At 41.2% G+C, this 19,664-nt stretch overlaps 2 protein-coding genes across 7 annotated transcripts in view; both read left to right on the top strand.

The window, feature by feature from the left end:
- LOC307028623 (tetraspanin-18B-like) overlaps positions 1-14,469 on the top strand; it is a 50,937-nt gene extending 36,468 nt beyond the window's left edge. For all 6 annotated transcript variants that reach the window (XM_079663812.1, XM_079663809.1, XM_079663811.1 and 3 more), the window contains 6 exons: positions 7,057-7,251; positions 8,119-8,193; positions 10,726-10,824; positions 10,911-11,078; positions 11,333-11,416; positions 12,143-14,469. In XM_079663812.1, the coding sequence (XP_079519938.1) occupies positions 7,108-7,251; positions 8,119-8,193; positions 10,726-10,824; positions 10,911-11,078; positions 11,333-11,416; positions 12,143-12,190 (618 nt within the window). In that variant the 5' untranslated portion in view covers positions 7,057-7,107 and the 3' untranslated portion in view covers positions 12,191-14,469. The remainder of the gene's footprint in view (positions 1-7,056; positions 7,252-8,118; positions 8,194-10,725; positions 10,825-10,910; positions 11,079-11,332; positions 11,417-12,142) is intronic.
- An 856-nt stretch (positions 14,470-15,325) lies between these two features.
- Positions 15,326-18,079, top strand: LOC307030346 (uncharacterized protein). The gene is made up of 4 exons (XM_079666698.1): positions 15,326-15,471; positions 16,444-16,755; positions 16,849-16,890; positions 17,805-18,079. Exons 1-4 carry the CDS (start codon positions 15,396-15,398, stop codon positions 17,855-17,857), a joined length of 483 nt encoding a protein of 160 aa, XP_079522824.1. The 5' UTR covers positions 15,326-15,395; the 3' UTR covers positions 17,858-18,079.
- Positions 18,080-19,664: the final 1,585 nt, after the last annotated feature.

Below are 19,664 nucleotides of genomic sequence, written 5' to 3'. Positions count from 1 at the left end.
AGACGATGTGTGTTTTCTGACAACAGCACGCCGGCTATAGCGTCCCTGAACCCTGCACAGATGACTTCTCCTCATCCACGTGACCGAGGAAATCGATCCAAAGAGCCCTTCCGTAGACACGGGGGCTCCCAGGAGATCAACACAGTCTTTTTTTGGAAAGTGCCACGCGGCGTGATCCCACTGTGGCCAGGGACATCACACGGCAAGCAGCGGCGGCCATAACGTGGACCAGGATATTAATTTGGCCGATGCTGCTGCCAAATAATCGCTCTGATCCGGTGAGGTGGGGGCATCTTGCGGAAGAGCAATCAGCGAGACGCCCAACACACCAGTGTTATTTGCAGCCGCCCTGTCACAGGGCAGATGTGTTGCCAGGCTCTCATCGAGTGGGGGGGGAACGCCAGGATATGAGGTCTACGTGTGGCCCCGCACCCTCAGAATACCTACCTTTCCTGCCACCGGAGCTCTCGCTTTCAGTGGCCGTTGCCACGACGCCTCCACACACTGCCAGATATCTGGCACCGGGGGCGAGACGAAAGCCGGTTGCGCCGTTCGGACCGTACCGTAACCGGCTTACCGGCTTCGGGCCGGATCGTAACCTGCTTACCGGCTTCGGCGGTAGTGGTGGGGGGAGCGATAGTCCGATGCGACCTGGCGGGCAGACATGTGCGGTGGACTTCCGCGGATTCCGGACCCGGAAGTGTCAGACACCGATGAGGCGAAGTCATCTTCTTCCTCCTCAGCAAATAGAGCCAAAACCCGCACGGCTGGTATGGCGAACGTTGGTGGCGCAGCCTCGGCCATATCCTGGTCTCCCACGTCCACCAACTCGAGCTCGTCTTCGGCGTGGTCTGGTCCCAGGCACTCGAACCAGAGCTGGTGGGGATCGGCTCCCGCTATTAAGCTGGTCATGAGGGACAGGCCCGGGTTTCCTGCAGTGGCGACTCCATTCGCTTGCCTGGAGGTAAGATACTTTTTACTTGTTTCGAATGCTTTTCTCAGGTGTTGTCCCGCTCGCTGAAGAGAAAAGGATGACAGTCAGAACGTGTAGCTGTGCCTTATATACTGTGAGCCTAGGCGCGCATTCAGGTAGGCTCGCCCTGCAGAGTTCCCGTCAGCGGCGCCGGATTCATTTCAGAAGTGGGGGGGCCAAAAAGTGCGTGTGTATGTGACATACTTTCCAACCCTCCCGATTTTTGCGGGACACTCCCGTTTTCCTCCCGGGGTCATATTTATCCCGCATTTCTCCCGATTTCTGACTAAATCTGATTTGTTTCATTCTAACATAACGCACCAAATGTTAGTGTTTCCACTCGGACTTCAATACACCATTGTTTGGTTTCCATGGTAACGTGTCTCTTAGTAGCGCGAGAAAATGAAAGTCTGAGAGGGTGTTCAGTAGGAAGATAGTCAGAGAAAACAGAACAAGAATGGACAACTCGACCCTCTGCTCACTCCTTTCCTGTAAATTAAACTATACAGGTCCAGCCATATGACAGCGCAGTTGCTCATTCCATCTCTTCTTTTTTCCTGCTACGCTCTTGTTTGACAAGCTGAATGTTGACTGGTGTTTGACTTCAGTAAGCTCTGTGAAAAGTTCCAGTTATTAACTCGGTATTTACAACGCTGTCATCTCCACATTTGGAGAAAGTTACAAGCCGTTTGACAGCAGCAAATCTGCATATTTCACAGAAGGCTCGTTTGGTGGTTTTGCAAATAATTAACCACTCTCTGTTTTTGTACCATTCTGCATTGAAGTACCTTTCTCTTTGCCCAAATAAGCTTTTATTTGCCCGTCTCAATGTCCCGACAACAAACCTCCACGCAGTCGGAACCAGCCTGTTTCGGTTCAACGATGCCGGCGGGGGTTTTGACAGCCTCTGCGGCCGCAGAGCTGCTGCTTTGGGGTTCATCTGGAGGCGCTGGTTTTATATGGTTGAAGGACCAGGCTCCGGAGATGCGGATGTCAGGGATGTGACATTCAAGTGGTTGAATTTCAGTTTAGTTTGACAGTATTTTGTTTTCTTCTACGCTGGTTCTTCTGACATGTTTGTGGGGGGGGGTGTCATACTTGCCAACAAGTGGCGGCTGGTGGAAAATATTTTTGGTGGGGCTGTTATATAGTGAGTAAAAACATTTTTTTTGGGAGAAATTACCCCTTCAATTGAGAATTCTGGTGATGTAATGGCCCCATAAAATCGTGGTTCTAGGGCCAGGAACAACCAGGCTGAGTCGGGCTGAGTATGCTAAACTAACTGCGGTCAAGCCAGCCTCCACTCGGGAAAACCTAGTCAAGCCAGCCCTCACGTGATAATAAAAGACCTTTGAAGTCTCATATATGAGCTATCATCCCTGTTTTTGGATGAGAATAAAACAAAGACTGTCCAGTATCATAGATCCATCTCACTCCAGGGTGATAGCAGGACACCCCATGTCGTCACTCAGAAAAAGTCAGGACATTCTGATTTACAGTTTCAAAATAAAATACCTTTGAAGTCTCATATATGAGCTATCATCCCTGTCCCCAAATGTCTTTTATTTTGAAACTGTACATCAGAATGTCCTGATCTTTTCTGAGTGACTACATGGGGTGTCCTGCTATCAACCTGGAGTGAGATGGATCTATGACACTGGACAGTTTTTGTTTTATTCTCATCTAAAAACAGGGATGATAGCTCATATATGAGACTTCAAAGGTCTTTTATTTTGAAACTGTACATCAGAATGTCCTGATTTTTTCTGAGTGACTACATGGGGTGTCCTGCTATCAACCTGGAGTGAGATGGATCTATGATACTGGACAGTTTTTGTTTTATTCTCATCTAAAAACCTGGATGATAACTCATACAATAGAGATTTCAAAGGTCTTTTATTTTGAAACTCTACATCAGAATGTCCTGATTTTTTCTGAGTGACTAGATGGGATGTCCTGCTATCACCCTGAAGTGAAATGACTCTTTGATACTGGACAGTTTTTGTTTTATTGTCATCTAAACACAGAGGGAGGATTTTCTTTACTCTACCGTAATGCATAGGATATTCGCGCACCGCAATATCACGTGAGGGCTGGCTTGACTAGGTTTTTCCGAGTGGAGGCTGGCTTGACCGCAGTCTAAACTAGAGAGAGAATCGCTAAGCTAACTTTGTAAATGCTGCGACCGTCCACACTCACAACAACGGCCTATACAGACATAAATAAACCAGCAACTGTATTCGCCATGACACCGACAGTATGTGGTTTGTACTTGTTTAACTTTTGTCTAGTTTCTGAACAGATATGAAGAGCTGTGAGCGCTGAGTGCTAAGAGCTAACGGCTGTGTTGTTTTTCTGAGGAGCTCATTGAAGATGACGTCACGGCTCCGCCTACACTGCGTTACTATAGATACTACCCCAGTTCCTCACGAGTCTAAAAAACGTAAGCAACGTGGGCGCCGAGTGAGCGCCCTCGTGACCAAAATATTTGACGGCGCTGATTGGCTGAAATTATGTTTCGGCGGCACAGTTTACTCTTGAGACTTTTGCAACGTGCTGATTGCTGCTGTTTGGCTCGGGGGCAGCGCCCCGTAATGATAAACTAATGCCAAGGGCAAGGCCAGGCAGGAAACATGTGACTTATCAGTAACTTTAGACATCGTAACACAATTTTAAACAAGATTTTATTGTAGATTATACATTTTACTGATATCAATTGTATGATATTTACCTTGTTCATTAAAAATAAAAAATGAAATTCTAAATATATATTTTTTTAAATATATATTTTTTTATTTAATATTTTTTTAAATATTTGTTTTTGTATGTGGGAAGAGGTGGGGCGGCGCCCCTAGCGCCCCTATGGGCTGGCCGCCACTACCCTCCCGATTTTTGCGGGAGACTCCCGCATTTCTCCCGATTTCTGACAAAATCAGATTTACTCACCACTGTTTCCACTCGGACTTTAATACAGCTACACCATTGTTTGGTTTCCATGGTAGCGCGTCTGTTTAGCAGCGCGCGCAACTCAAAGTCTGAGAGGGTGAGGAAGATGAAAACTAAACAAGAATCAACAACTCGACCCTCTGATCACTCCTTTCCTGTAAAGTACAGGTCCAGCCCAAACATATGCTCCATGGTGCCACAGGCATTGCCCTTACAACTACAATAAGCATGCAAATGTTAATCTACAGCTCCGGCGATCCACTAGCACCGGAGTCTACACCTGCAGAAGCAGCCATCCCCTACTGTAGCGTCACCTTGGATACGAGTCTAAACAACTCACAGGTCAGGGCGCTGAAAGGGCGCCCTTTGAGCATCAGATCTGACGACGCTGATTGGCTGAAATTATGTTTCGGCAGCATAGTTTACAGATAGCAACAGTCAGCTTGTTGGCTGCAGCTGCTCTGGCTGAGGGTTCCTTTCTACCTATACCCTCCAGAAAAATGCGATTCTGCGATCGCAGAATTTACCGCATAATCAGCAAAATGGAGCAGATTTTAAAAAAGCCGCATATTTATCAAAAGGCCGCATAATCCCCACATTTTTCCACACAAAGTTGAGAAGAAAAAAAAGTTAACTCTTCTTGACGTGACGTCATCAGCTCGCACATCACAGAATGTAAACAACACTGTATAGAGTGAACGTGTGGAGCTCACACGATAGAGAATGATGAAAAAATCTAATCCATCTCATTTACCGACGAACATTTCTACTAAAGACCGGGCAAAAAGTGGGGGGAAACTATTCTGCACCCCGTGCAACTGTGTGTTGGAGCATAAGAGAAAATCGACGGTGACGACCCACTTTGATTCATTCAAACATTCGAAAAGGCTTTCTGCTGCTGCGGACAAGAAAGCCAAACAACGCAGGTTCACCGAGGCATCAACCTCCAAAACCCTTTCGAGGGCTACAAGAAACGAAGTGAGCTTACAACATTGAAGCTGGTCAGATAACGAACGAGTAAATGAAAACAGAATGAGGCGGAGAAGTGTGTGTGTGTGTGTGTGTGTGTGTGTGTGTGTGTGTGTGTGTGTGTGTGTGTGTGTGTGTGTGTGTGTGTGTGTGTGTGTGTGTGTGTGTGTGTGTGTGTGTGTGTGTGTGTGTGTGTGTGTGTGTGTGTGTGTGTGTGTGTGTGTGTGTGTGTGTGTGTGTGTGTGTGTGTGTGTGTGTGTGTGTGTGTGTGTGTGTGTGTGTGTGAGAGATTAAAATAGCCCAATTGCTAAACATTGAATTTGTTTAATTGAATAGTAAAGGGGTTTAACGTTAGTGGCAGGTTGTGTGTGTGAGAGAGAATAAATAAGACAGCCCAATATTTAAAAAAATTGTTATTATTTTTTGCGGCATATTTCGCAACTTTCCGCATATTTCGCCACTTCCCGCAATTTCACCGCATAAAATCACATAAAAACCCTGCATGTTTAATCGCATAATCAAGGATTTTAGCCCGCATAATCAAGGAATTTAGCCCGCATAATCAAGGATTTTTGCCCGCGTTTTTCTGGAGGGTCTATCTACCGCCCGGACGAGAGAGGGTAATGATACACGCTGCGGCCAGGCAGGAAACATGTGACTTATCAGTAACTTTAGACATCGTAAAACAATTTTAAACGAGATTTTATTGTAGATTATACATTTTACTGATACCAACTATATCATATTTACCTTGTTCTTTAAAAATACAAATACAAATAAAAAATATATAACTTTTGGAAATATATATTTTTATTTATTTTTTATTTTTATTAACAATCAAACATGTGGGAAGAGGGGGGGCGGCGCCCCTATGGGCCGGCCGCCACTGACAGCCTGTCAGTATCATGCAGCTCGCTGATCAGTAATGAGTGACCCAACAGTAAAGCTAAACATATCTATAACTACTTTATTAGTTTGAGAGTTAATTAAAATAGCAACGTGTGATATTACGATACGTGTGTGTTTTGCTCAGCTCACCGCTGCATGTGATTATGCAGAGCTGCGTGTCGATTCGTCAGCAGCAGCTGATCTCTCTCTCTCCCGTCAGATTAGACTTTAATCGCGCTTATGTCCATATCAATCAGATCTAGCTAGTTATAGCTAATGATATGACTACCTGCTTATTAAAAGACACCTACACAGTAAGCGTCGCTATGTAACCGGGTGAGGCCGCAAAGTATAGCGCAGCATTATGCATTTGTTTACATGCTCACCGGAGGCATTACCAACAGATCAACGCACAATCAACCCATACAGGACATCTCTTTCTCCATATTAAGCGTTAGACATTAGAATTGACTATTCTTGTCTGTCACATACTCTTTTGTCTGTCACATAAGTGGCGCAAGTTGCGCAACTGATACGGTATTGCGCTAAATTGAAATTATTTTGACCGGACACTTTGACCGGAGAGATTTAGATTTGCCGGTCTTCAGCATATTTTACCAGTCATAGTCCGGTAATTACCGGCTAACGGGAACTCTGTCGCCCCGATTGGCAGGCTACGTTTATACAACTTCAGTGTGTGAACGCTCGCGTATCATTGATGAGAGTAGTACCCATAGAATCCAGTAGAGGGCGGAGCCTGTGTGAGATAGAACTGCAGTCTATCACAACAGGGGCTACATTTTGTAGATCTGACTTTAGAAGATCAGACTTGACCAGCAGTCTAATTGAGCTAACTTTAAAGTAAAAACAAACATCATATTTTTTTTACCCAAAATCACAGTTTACAGGACACAACTTCGTCCTTCAAATGACCATATATATTTTTACAGTGGTCAACATCCCTCCATTGTGCCAGAATTGCCATTTGATTTATTGTTTTAGTTGTGTTATATTTTATTTATTTAGAATATTTTTATATTTCTCATATTCTAACTCAAATGTTTTAATATTCTAAAGAATTCAAAGTTAATTGTTCTTTTAAATCATGTTTTTGCATTATTTTCCTATTATATTTTCATTACATTGGTGTCATCAAATGGTCATTAATTATATAACTTTATTGAATTTTTTTCTGGCACCATATATTTTCCAACAAAATAAGTTATTGTGACAGGGGAAAGTTGTCTTAATAACTGAACATTGAGCCCTCTCTCTCCCAGCTGGGGGGCTCCTTCCTGCTGGGTGTGGGTGTCTGGGTGCTGGTGGACCCGATGGGCTTCAGGGAGATCGTGGCGGCCAACCCGGTGCTGTTCACCGGGGTCTACGTCATCCTGGCCATGGGCAGCATGCTGTTCCTGCTGGGCTTCCTGGGCTGCTGCGGAGCCATCAGGGAGAACAAGTGTCTGCTGATGTTTGTGAGTGTGCTGCAGCGTCACCTGTGTCACATCTTCTGAACACAGGGACATATTTGCTTTAGTGTTACAGCAAGAAAAAAAATAATCCTGTAGGATTATTTCAGTAACAGTAAAACAGGGTCAAGTACATTTTAAAATTTAGAATGATGCTGTAAAGTACTTTTACTATTGATTGATGCATTACCTTGGAGAACTCTAATCACGTAGTAAAGCAGAGGTTATTATTTTAATTATTTGGATCTATCTTACCTTAAGGCTAGTATTCAATAAGCACATAATGTATTTACACTCATATGTTCTAGAAAGAATACATACACTCACAAATACAGATGATATATTTTGTTTACAATTTAAATAAAGAAATCTGATATCTCTCGTCCCAGAATAATATACTAATAACGCTTAGAAGCCTTTTCTGTTTATTTCTTACAGCAGTTTTGTTCTATTAAAATGTAGTGCTGTGATTTAATATTTGCCTTAAAAAAGTGGTAAAAATGCTACAAAACAAGTCTCTGTCCGAGCACAAAGTTATGTAATAGCAGAGTGAAACAATACAAGTGCGCCACCTAGAGGAATGTAGTGATGTATGTCTACAAAAAGTACAAGATACTTTATACAATCCTTTTTTTTATTCAGCCATTACTTCACCAGACAAATTCATTATGGACAAACTATTATTCACACTCGGTACACTTTATGTTGAGTTAACGGACAATTTAATTATGTTTTTTGTCAAAATATTCATGTCTTGAATCATAACTAGGCATTTGACATTCTTTACAGAGTATAACTATAATTATTAGAATATCTTTGCATAAAAATACGTTGCCTAGACTACAATAATTATTTCTTCTTCACTGTTTTCAGTTCTTCATGCTCATCCTCTTCATCTTCCTGGCCGAGCTGGCGGCTGCCATCCTGGCGTTCCTCTTCAGGGAGCATGTGAGTACTGTCTTAACGGAGCTAAAAGTTCAAAATCACTTTAATTGTCCCTAGGGAAATTGATCTTGGATATAAAGTCTGCTAAATAAAATAAAACATATCATTAAACAGATGTGGAGTGCATTCACGCTGTTAATTGCCAACATAAAGTGCATTCATCTACGCTCCTCATTCACACCGTCCTTATGTCCAGGGTTTAGAAGTTTTACTTTTACTTCTTCTTTTCCTGTATTTAACGTGAACCCTTTAGCATCTACCTGATGGTTACAGTTTTATTCTGTATACATGACATTGGAGGGGTCTGCCATTTTTTTACGAGCTCTCTAGTTATATATTTGAATTTTAAAACATCTTTAAAAACAAATACCGTAAAATTATCTGTCAAGTTGCACTATGGGTATGGAAGTTGGGGAAGTCAGAGGCCTCCTTACTCAACAGCTGATGGTAAAAAGATGTATGGATGTCGCCACACACTGTCTGTTGTCTATCAGTGTAGCAGATGTGTTCGATCAGGTGCAGTCAACATGTAAAGTCGGTGTGGTTGTAGAAGTTTGACCTGCACCCTCAAAGACAGATAAAAAAATTGATGTCATGCAGACAGCGGCAGCTACATGGATGCAGAAAATGTAGTTTGAGCTTCAACCCTGTTCACACTTTCTTTTTCCTTTTAAGAAGCGTCAAGTTGTGGACATGTTAAGTGTAGCCCAGAAGCTAATTAAAGTTCATAGAGAATCGTGAAGCTATAAGAACCATGAGGATCAGATTATCTTTTGTTTTATATCCTAGTTGAGTTGGCGTAACTATCAGTGGGGTTTTTCTGTTTCCCCTGGGAGGCAAAGCAAAGTTGAACTTTCTCCGTGTTGAGCTTTGGCCCTTGAGTCTCCCTGGGTGGTGCCAAGATGTTGTCCAAGGTTTAAATCACAAAGAGCATGTGTGAACAGAGACATGGGAGGCACATGAATATCTATTGCAGATTTTATCCTTTGTTTGAAGCAGTACATATTTTGTTTCTCTAATGTTTGGCTATGTTGTAACGTTGTGTTTTTAACAGACCGACAATCGTACCTTAACGGCCCCTACACACGGCGGGGTGCGTTGTCACTTGCCGGCGGGGGGGGCTGAAACTCGACCAACAACCAATCACATGAATCTCCCGCCCCAGACACACAAGCACGCGGTTTGATTGGCTAGAGCTTGTACTGGCATATGATTTGATTGGCTGACGCCTCCGTCGAGGCGTCAAAAGTAGAACATTGCTCTACTTTTGCAGCGAGCACCGCAAGAGAAACTACGCTTTGCTCCCACAATGCAGTTCGGCGAATCGTGACGTCACCCCATTCAAAGTGAATGGGCTGAAGCGTTGAAGCGGCAACGCACGCCGCCGTGTGTAGGGGCCGTAAGAGTTGATCAGAGGCGGAAGAAGTACTTAGATCTTTCACTTAAGTAAAAATAGCATTACTATATTGTTAAAATACTCTGCCATAAGGAAAAGCCCTGAATTCAAGTAAAGTACAAGTTTACAAGCATAAGCATTAAAATATTCTTTAAGTACTAAAACGTAGAATAATTTCCCAATCATAGACATTATATCATCAATTATAATTATTGATGCATTAATATGTGCATTAATTGAATGTTGCTCCTTCTAAAGGTGGAGCTGATTCTATTTGTATTCTTCTGGGTTGCTTATTCCATTGATGCACTTATTTATATTTTGTATCAATAATCTGAATTGGCCAATGAACTTAAGTTATCAGACAAATGCAGGGGAGTAAGAAGCACAGTATTTTTCTCTGAAATGTGGTAAAAATAAGTAAAAGAAAAAAAGGTACTGGAAAATGGAAATACTCAAGTCCGGCAGTGGCTCAGTCAGTCGGAGCTTGGAGCCGTGGGGTTGCCGGTTCAAGTCCCCTGTCGTGGTTCCCTTGAGCAAGGCACATGTCGCCCCCACACTCCCCATTGCTCCCCGGGGCTGTACAATAGCTGCCCACTGCTCCTAGTACTAGGATGGGTAAAAAGCAGAGACTACATTTCAATGTGTCGGCTTTGTGGTCTGCATGTGTGACCATTAAAGAGGGTTTCATCCCACCCATTCCCAATTTACAGTACAGTACATTTAGGCTACCTAAAATGAACTTAAGAGGCCCAATTATGTGACTTAAAGAGGCCCAATTTCCTTTTCCGGTAGTGTGTTGTATAGTTTTTGAGCATGTAAATGATCTGCAGAGGCTAATATCCCCAAGCTCCCTCCATTTCTCTCCCCCCCTGCCTGAAACACCTCCATTGGACTCCTTTGTTTTCTTCAGTAACATAGTGACATCACTATGTAACACTTTCGCTTCTATATGCTAGCGCACCAACGCATTGTACGTGAGATTTCCAACTCATCTCTAAGAGGTTGAACAATCACAAAAGAGCCGGCCAACTAACCAATCAGAGCAGACTGGGCTCTGGTTTCAGACAGAGTTTGAGTAAATGTTCTTAGTTACTTTCCAGGTTTCTAAACTATTCTGTGTTCGTGTCTACTTCCAGTTGACGAGAGAGTATTTCAGCAGGGAGCTGAAACGTCACTACCAAGGTCACAACAACACTGACGTCCTCACATCCACCTGGAACGCCATCATGACCACGGTGAAGCATTGATTCTACACTAACCTCCTCTTTTCACCCTCCTCTCCACCCTTAATTGACCCCTCCCTTCATGTGTCTGTGTACAGTTCGACTGCTGTGGTGTGAGTGGCCCAGAGGACTTCGACGAGAGCCTCTTCAGGCTCCTCAGCCCCACTAAAATGGTCCCAGAGGCCTGTTGCCAGGGGAACAGTTACCCCGGAGACGTCAGTATGGAGCAGTGTGTGAGCGGCAGCATGGTGTTCAGACACAACAAGGTAATATGCAGATTTATTTATTCAGTTAATAAATATTCCTGAAATCAATATTTGATGAGTTGTAGTATTGATATTTAAAAAAAAAAAAGAAATCTATAAACACTATATTGTTTGATAATTCAACAAGTATTTTAATTCTAACCCGTTATTCCAGTTAAACGGACACATCACCATATGGCTGTCTTAGATAAATATAAAAAAAATGTCATACCCAGGCAGTTTTCTTCATATCGCTGTATGTTTCATTCATGCAGGGCTGTTACTCTGCCGTGGTGGACTACTTTGAGATGTACATTTACACCGCAGGAGCTCTGGCCATCGTGGTGCTGACTATTGAAGTATGTTCTGTTTCCTCATTTCCTTATATTTTAAAACACTGAATAATGTCTATCGCCTGTTATTTCTTTTTATGCCAGGTTTTTATGCCAGGGATTTAGGACAGCGATGCAGGTTAACAATAATTACACTTAGGTTTTCAACAGAAACAATACATCTAAAACTGCCACTTTCTACACCAAAGAAATCTGATCAATTCCTTTTAATAAACATACTTTCCTTACAGGTTATCTTTTAGGATGCTGATTTCATGCATCATTTTATGAATTATTTGTGTTGATGCTATTTAAAGAAAGCTTTTATTCAAATTTAAATAAAAAAGGGTTTGTGTGTGTGTGCATAGGAGTAGTACAGTTGTCGACATTTGCAAATGTGCTACAACGGCCCAAAACATTTCCCTTAGAAGAAACGCGCTGCACTTTCATGAACTCTGCAAATATAAAAACACAAATGTGCCAAAACACATGCAAATGAAGAATAACTCACCAAAACATGTCCGCCGAAACGGGGACACTAAAAAGAGATGCACACAGCTTGGGCCGGAGCACTTATTATTGCAGTTGACACTATTATTGCAAAATCTGCTGTAAGATAATTTAGTAATTTCAAATATACTGACTCTTTGCAGATAATTGACCCAGTTCACTGCAAAGTACAGCACAGTATAAAATATAACACTGCAACCATGTCATACAGGGGAATGACAGTTGTTTCTTTACTCTCTGCAGCTCTTCGCCATGGTGTTTGCGATGTGTTTGTTCCGAGGCATCCAGTAAGCGCTGCATCATCACCAGCCAGTAGAATGGCACAAGCAGAAGGAAAACTAAAACAGTAAAATATTACATGCATTTGTACAGTGATGGTTTATGTGTCTCATTGGTTTTGTGACATCATTTTGTACTTCACAGTAGCAGCAGCAGGGTGGTAAGGTACTTATTTGCGCACAAAAGACACACACAAGAAGTAACAACACCTAAGCACTGTCTTTTTCTGAAGTAAAGGTTTACCACTGGTGCTAAGTGGGCTAACTGAACTATAGATGGTCACTTCAGTCCAATATGTGTGCAACAAACTGGCCCTAAAGCTGGAAACATGTTTAGTAGCCCAACTTTAACCTCCAGTCGGCCGTGATGATGGATAATGCGGATCAGGGAGAGTCTGCACAGCACAGTTCAGGTACACTCAGCACATCTTAACTTCCCTTAGAACACTCAAAGCTGTCAGCACAAGAACAAAAATGTGAATCAACAATTAAAATCAGAACACGTCAGGCCTCATGCAAGATTATGATTGTATTCTCATAATGAACCTCTTTTTATTTTTGCTTTGAGGTTTGCTTAAGTGCACACATTTGTTGTTCAAACTTGATGAATGCAACCTCTTATGTTTATCGGGGCCACCTGTTAACTCACAAACACATCATAGGCTGAAACACAGTGGAGATCTAAGTCTGTTTTTTTTTAAAGAAATCAGCAGGCCAAAAAAGTAACATTAGTATCACTCAGTATTTGAATATATTAATACAGCTAAAGACAATTTCACATTAGAGTAGAACCATACTTCTAAATAAAGGGGAAACGCTCTGAATTGAAAATGCTAAAAACATTTGGTTAAAGATTGTTTTGTTACAGGCTGCCATTTAGCTGAGTGGCCAGTAGGTGAAGTCCTTTGTTCAGTACACAGGTTAGAATCTGCCTCGACGAACTTTCAGGCAATGTCCTCCCCTCTGATTCGCACCTTTACCACGATATCTCTTAAAAAAGGCACTCTGGCCCAAAAAATAAAAGAAAGACACAAGTCTCTGCTTTGCATAGGTATTAAGTTCTGTATTATTGTATGTTTTTATCACAGTAGAGTGTTGTGGAGTCTGGTAAGCCTTCAGTCTTTTCAATGTGGAACTCAAATGTTCAAATACCTGAAGAAACACACTCCCACCAATGCAGCCCTTTGATTTGTTTGTTTTTTTAAAATTTAAAAAAATCTCAGTCAATTGGCACAATGCTAAGTTTTGTTTTACTAATTTATTTTCCATTATAGTAACATTCAAGCTGTACATATCAGATTGAGAAAATACGATTATTTTATTCATTTAGTTTTATGATGTCTTGAAAACATGAACAACATAATGCAAAGAAAGAGAGAAATAACTAACAAAGCAAGCTGAATAAAACAAACTGGTAAAATGTGCCATATCTACAAAATAAGTAAGGTAAATCAGACCGTGAGAGGGGGTTACGCTATATAAATAAAATACCATATGAATACAACATAAATGTATTATTGGCATTTAGATTTTTAAGTCAAACAGGTGTTTCTCCCCTGTAGAAAACTGAGTACCGTAATTTTCGGACTATAAGCCGCGCCTTTTCCCCTATTTTTCGACGCTGCGGTTTATATAACGGTGCGGCTAATCTATGGATTTTTACAGCTAACGGCTAACACCTTTAACTCTATGGGCTCTATGGCCGGTCCGCGGACCCCCACCTTTAAGCGGCGGGTTCCAGCAGGAAAAGCTGGAGGCCGGAAAAGAGTGAGACAGGTAGCGCGCAAAAGTAAAAGTGGAACCGAGAGTGGTATGCCGCTGCTGCGGCTTATATTTAGGTGCGGCTTATAGTCCGAAAATTACGGTATTTTTATTCATACTCAGTCATTTTGTACATGTTAAAATTCTGTCTTCGCACACGAGGTTCTTGCACGAGGCCTGAAGTCAACAACTTTCATAAATCATTGATCAGTTTCCGTTCACCGAGTTTGTACATAAGTATTAAGATGAGTCGTATTTAAGATGGTGGAGCACCTGTAAATAAACTTCACAATGAGACTGAATGTGTGTGACTGCATGTGTGTGTGTATTTGTACATATACCTCAGTGGGCCTGTGGCAGTGTACAGTGTGTTCTCCTTTTTGTGCACAGTGTGATAATGTTATTGTGGTCAGTAGTTCTATACAAAGGAAGTTTAGCTAAGACAGTATTTTACTTTGAGTGTGTTTGAAAACAAAAAGTCTATTTGTATAAATGGCACTGATTGATATTAAACAGATTTCTGTGATTTGAGTGATGTGATGTTGCGTTTATCCTTTATACACAAACACAACTCGCAAGATCATTTATTAATATAAATATCCTAAATACATAAATAAAACTAATTGTACCTCTGACCTTTCATTATAGCTGAATGTCTTAGTGTGGTTCGGTGCAAATTCATTTCAATTTGGCAAAACATTCAGTTGGATGTAAAGATGAACTGATAAGAGTTGGGGGAAAGTTTAACTTGATCAATTATGATCAATCGCCCAACCTTAACCTTCCTGTGTAAGCTTTGCAAATCTGGGGTCACTATCTAACTCAACCAACCTTTTCTATTCTTGAAAATATTATCTGAAGAAATGGCATGGTACGAATTTCAATAAACATAATTATTAGGAAAAGTCGCAAGCAACGTGTTTCCGATAAAAATGTTTACATGATGGCTGAAAGCACATTGAAGCCACCAGTGTGTAAACATATCATTTGCACTGTAGACTGCTCACATTGGGCAAGAGAAGCTTCACCTGCTGGCAGGAGACACAAGTGTGGTTTAAATGGTACTGGCGTAATAAAAGCATACACATAATATATGACATAAAACAAAGAATCTATATTATTATTTTGTTAAGTTTCGACCCTTCAGAGTCTAACTTTCTCTGTGTCATCTTTTGATTTGATCATTAGAAACGATGTAGCCATCTTGTGTACAGGCTGTTTTTGTTGTTTAAACCCCCTAAAAACACAAATACACTTCAAACTAAAACCAAAACATATGATCTTATTACAAGCAGTCTTATGATGCCTGGTAACCACAGAGTGCTATCTCATGCAGCTAAATATAACACTGAAAGCAAAAGTGAAACAAGGCAGGCATCATCTCTGAACTCTCTGCTGGAGGTTTTTGATATTCCTGAATTATATTCATGAACTCAAGTATTTGAATCCATCACCAAATGTGGAGTACACTAGAACAGACTGCGACGGCTGCGCTGTTCCTCGGAATAATTATGTCGCAAATTGCTGGAGAAGGTAGGTTCAATGACACAGATAATCAGATTTAATTTAACATATAGGACGTTTCTTTTATCGACAATTGTATCCCTTGGATTTATTTGTTTTTAAATATCACCCATGGCTGATACTGTTGAACGTCTGGCTTCATAGTTCTAGCAAAGAATGACACTGATTTATTTTCCAGTTAAAGTTTGTCATCACTTTCCTGTCCAGTGAACAGCATGTATCTCTGATATTCTGATGTTTGTGACAAACTGATGAATTAAGTGTTCCTTTATAGGTATGGAAAGTATTCATAATTCTTAAGTGCAAAAAAAATGGAAATGCATCAACAAAACAACAGGGCTGTATCTCTGAGCTTGTGAAAAGTTGTCTTTTTACAGAAAATGTATCTGCTAACACATTTTATAGAATATGTTGCATTGTAGTAGATTAAAATAGCCAATACAGAATATAAATTAGTACAATCACAAACATATACATGAGAAAAAATGCAACATAAACATGAATACAGCAAATAACAACACTGATAGGGAAGATGTTACTGAAAAATGTAGAGCTGCAAAAATTGGTTGACTAAAAAGTGAGAATCAAATAAGCTTTTACGCTTATTTTTAGCCTCTTGAATATGTAGATTTTCCTGCTTTTTATTGTTTCCATCATATCTAAACCGAAAATCTTTAGGTTTTGGACTGACAAAACAAGACATATAAAGCCATTGCTTTTCACATTGACAAGATGTTTTGGAAATGTACTTTACCAAACCGTTCATTGAGAAAATTATGATCAGATTAATTGATCAGATTTAAATTGAAGTAAAGTATTTTCACAGTTACATGTAAAGGATCTGAATATTTCTTTCACCACCGTGTGATATTGAGATGTGATTTAAACAGGCTTGAAGCCCTGTGGCAGCTGCAAAGGAAGAGATGCCTGTGTTTGGGTGTGTCAGTGTGGAGGACCTCTTCAATGCTCTTCTGTCCCCAGGCAGTGCTGTAAAAGTGCTGAGTCAGCCTGGTCAGCAAGTCACCCTTCCGTGTTCGTACAACTATGAGGATAACACAGACATCCCTCAGCTGTCTGTGCAGTGGAGGGGCCCAAACAACCAGCTGCTGTGTCACTACATCAAACACAAAGCTTACCAGAACTGCACCAGGGGGTACACCATCAGCTACAGCCCCGGCAGCATCACACTAACCATCCAACACGTCGACATGGAGGATTTTGGTGCTCACGTTTGTTCAGTGAGCAAACCCCACGAGTTCTCTGACTACAGCATGGAGCTGTTCAGGATGTCAGGTGAGTCTGACAGGTTGAGACGGGACTAACAGTCCATCAAAAATAATACATGCTGTGATACTGTGGGTTAACAGGATGTCTTTGTTTCTTTAGAGTATGTCACCTCAGCTCCAAAGAGTGGAGGGGATCAGTCAGGTATGTTTACATGAAGCACACTTCACAGTCATACAGACCAAACATACTTTTACTATAAATCTAATGCTTTCTTTTTATCAACAAGTCAAAAAAAAAAAAATCATCACTTTGTCTTTCTGTCTGTGGCTCTTAGCTTAAAGCTGTCCAGTTTTCTACTAAAGAGGCATATCAAACAGCACTCAGACTGTTAGAAAATAGCTGGGGGTTGCACTTAGCAACTGTAGAGCCAGATACTCCCTCCAGACTTGGTAGAGCTCCAAGACATTGCTAAAAGAGTGTCTGCTTACAAAGATACATCATCACTGCATCACTCTATGCAGGTTTTTAGCATTGCAGTGTTTTAAACTTTATGCTGACAGGGTTTTTACAGCAAATTAGCATTCTGATGTTAACAAGGCATAATCATGTTCACCATCATGATAACGTTGAATAAGCTAATCAGCATAACACAGGCCCATGTGAATGTCATTACTTTTGTAGGGAGTCGGTCTTGTCCAAACTTTTGAACACATTTAAGCTTTCAACTGAAACTAAAGTATGAACCAAAGTGATGGACGATATGATCGACATCCAGAGAGCAACATGACTCGCTAGGAGGAAAAAAATGTTTAGTAGGATACTTCTCCTAAACTGCTGGTCACTAGGAAATATCGCCTTTTTTGACACATAGGAAGAAGATATACTGTATCACGATATGATATGCAGACAATACCTTTTAGTCCTACATTTCCTGTTGGTTTTAGTCGTATCATGAGATTGGTTGACAATAAGAACTATCTGACTATCTTTCATAAAGTTTTGATTTCCAGTTAATGTTGCCAGGTTGTTTATAGGCATTTGTCTTCTTATTTAAATTTGAATATTTTTGTATAGGAAAGACCACACTAAATTAATCTGTCCCTTTGTCAATTCAGGTTCCACCTGGACACTCATCATTTTCCACACTTTATTGTCTGTTTGCATGTAAGAGATGAACACTAGGAACATATACAGTATAACGTTTCAATGAACTTGAATATCTACTCGTGTCATTCGGCTATGTTCAGGTGACTTGAACTAAGCATAGGTTTGGACACTGTGAAAATATGTTGAGTGATTAATATCAGAGCCTGTGGGTGTCTATAATTATCTGTAAACCAGCAAATAATAAAATATGTGTAGCTTCTGAGTTTTACAAAATATTCACATTTCTCACACAAAGTTTGTTCATGTGTTTATAAAAATAAATATAAATAATAATATTATACCGTTGGAAAGCCTGTTTATTTTCCGTATAAATGGTGCCACATTTGTGAGGAACAAGCATTTGTGGGATGAGCAGCAGAGCTGAGTATGTGGGGTGCTCCCATCAAACATTTGCCGATTCTTCTTTGCCAATGCCAAACAGCTGTTTTTAGCTGTTGACTCTTGTTTGGTGGATTGGATGATTGAAGTCTGATGAAACAGGACATATTGGCAATTCAACAATTTATTTATTTAACAAACAGCAGCCTCAATAGCGTATGGAAGAATCATAGAAGCCACAGCAGCCTCTCCTCCTCATGCTGTCACCAGCTTGGTCACACAGTGCTGTGGGATGGCTTCCCATTCTTCAATCAGCTTTTGTCCCAAGTCAGCCAACGTGGTTGTGTTGGTCACTCTGCTGACAGGAGCTGACAATCAGGTGACAATCATGCGCCTGATGGTCAGCACATTCATCTATAAAGTATTTGTGGGGCAGGCTGCAATACTGAAATATTCCACTTGGTGGAGCCAATAGTCAACTCCTATGAACAGGAAGGCAGATTTAAGGTGAATGTGGTAAACACTGCTACTCAATGAAGGTTTCTCATTTCTCTAATCCCTCTCCTCGACTCCTATCCTCGTTTCTTAGCCCACAGGAGATGTGAGCGGAGGAGTCGAGGAGGGGAACCGAGGAGAGAGGAGGGGAAGCAGCAGGCGTTTAGAGAAATGTGATGTCCTTCAACATGGCACGCTGAAATCCATTTCCGGGTCACTACCGGAGGACCGATGAGTCGAGGACGTCGAGGAGGGGAAATTAGAGAAATGAGAAACCTTCAATGTCATCAAGGGTCCGGGATTGCTAAACTGGGTAAAACTAGTGGGCTACATGGGCTCAACAACAACGCTAATTACTTGTAATACCATTTATTTACAACCAGACCACAGTGCATTGCTTAACGGTCAACAACTGTGTGCTAACGCAAGAGCCTCAATCACTGCCTCCTGTTACCCATCCAACCTTTTATACCAGTAAGCCACCCAGTGTTAAAACCAGGGCCGGTCCTAGACTTTTGGGGGCCCTAACCGAGCTTTGGCTTGGGGGCCCCCCTCACTCTAGCGCATTCTCACTACACACAACACGGAACCAACTTTTGTCATATGATTTTAGCATAAGCACACATATTGTATAAATAAGCATGTAAACACCGTGGACCTAACCTCCTCTAGTGGGGTCCTCACCTCCTCTAAGGGGGTCCTCCGAGAAGATTTTTTTTTAAATATTGAAGTTAAAAGCATCAATCTGGTGCACTTTGAGAGCCACATTAAGAGATCTATGGATACATCTCTCAACACCCATATGAAACAGAACTGTAAAAAGATTTTTCTTTATGGATATTTTACAAATCACTCCCCTTTTAAACTGTATTCTTGTTTTGTCATATAATATTTCATAACTGTTTTTCATTTATTCTCTCTGGCTGTCCGTCTCATAATGTTCACAAGAATTATAATTTCACGCAAAGATCTGTCACAAAAAGAGGTTGCACATT

Source organism: Notothenia rossii, assembly GCF_949606895.1.
Source record: "Notothenia rossii genome assembly, chromosome: 2".
NCBI classification, from domain to species: Eukaryota; Metazoa; Chordata; class Actinopteri; order Perciformes; family Nototheniidae; genus Notothenia; species Notothenia rossii.
This window is presented reverse-complemented; position numbering and strand designations above follow the sequence as displayed.

Bases quoted from the DNA above. Each gene is read 5' to 3' on its own strand.
- LOC307030346 (XM_079666698.1), top strand. From the start codon at position 15,396: ATGTGGAGTACACTAGAACAGACTGCGACGGCTGCGCTGTTCCTCGGA. The intron at 16,756-16,848 runs GTGAGTCTGACA...TTGTTTCTTTAG, and splicing joins GGAGCTGTTCAGGATGTCAG to AGTATGTCACCTCAGCTCCA. The intron at 16,891-17,804 runs GTATGTTTACAT...TTGTCAATTCAG, and splicing joins GAGTGGAGGGGATCAGTCAG to GTTCCACCTGGACACTCATC.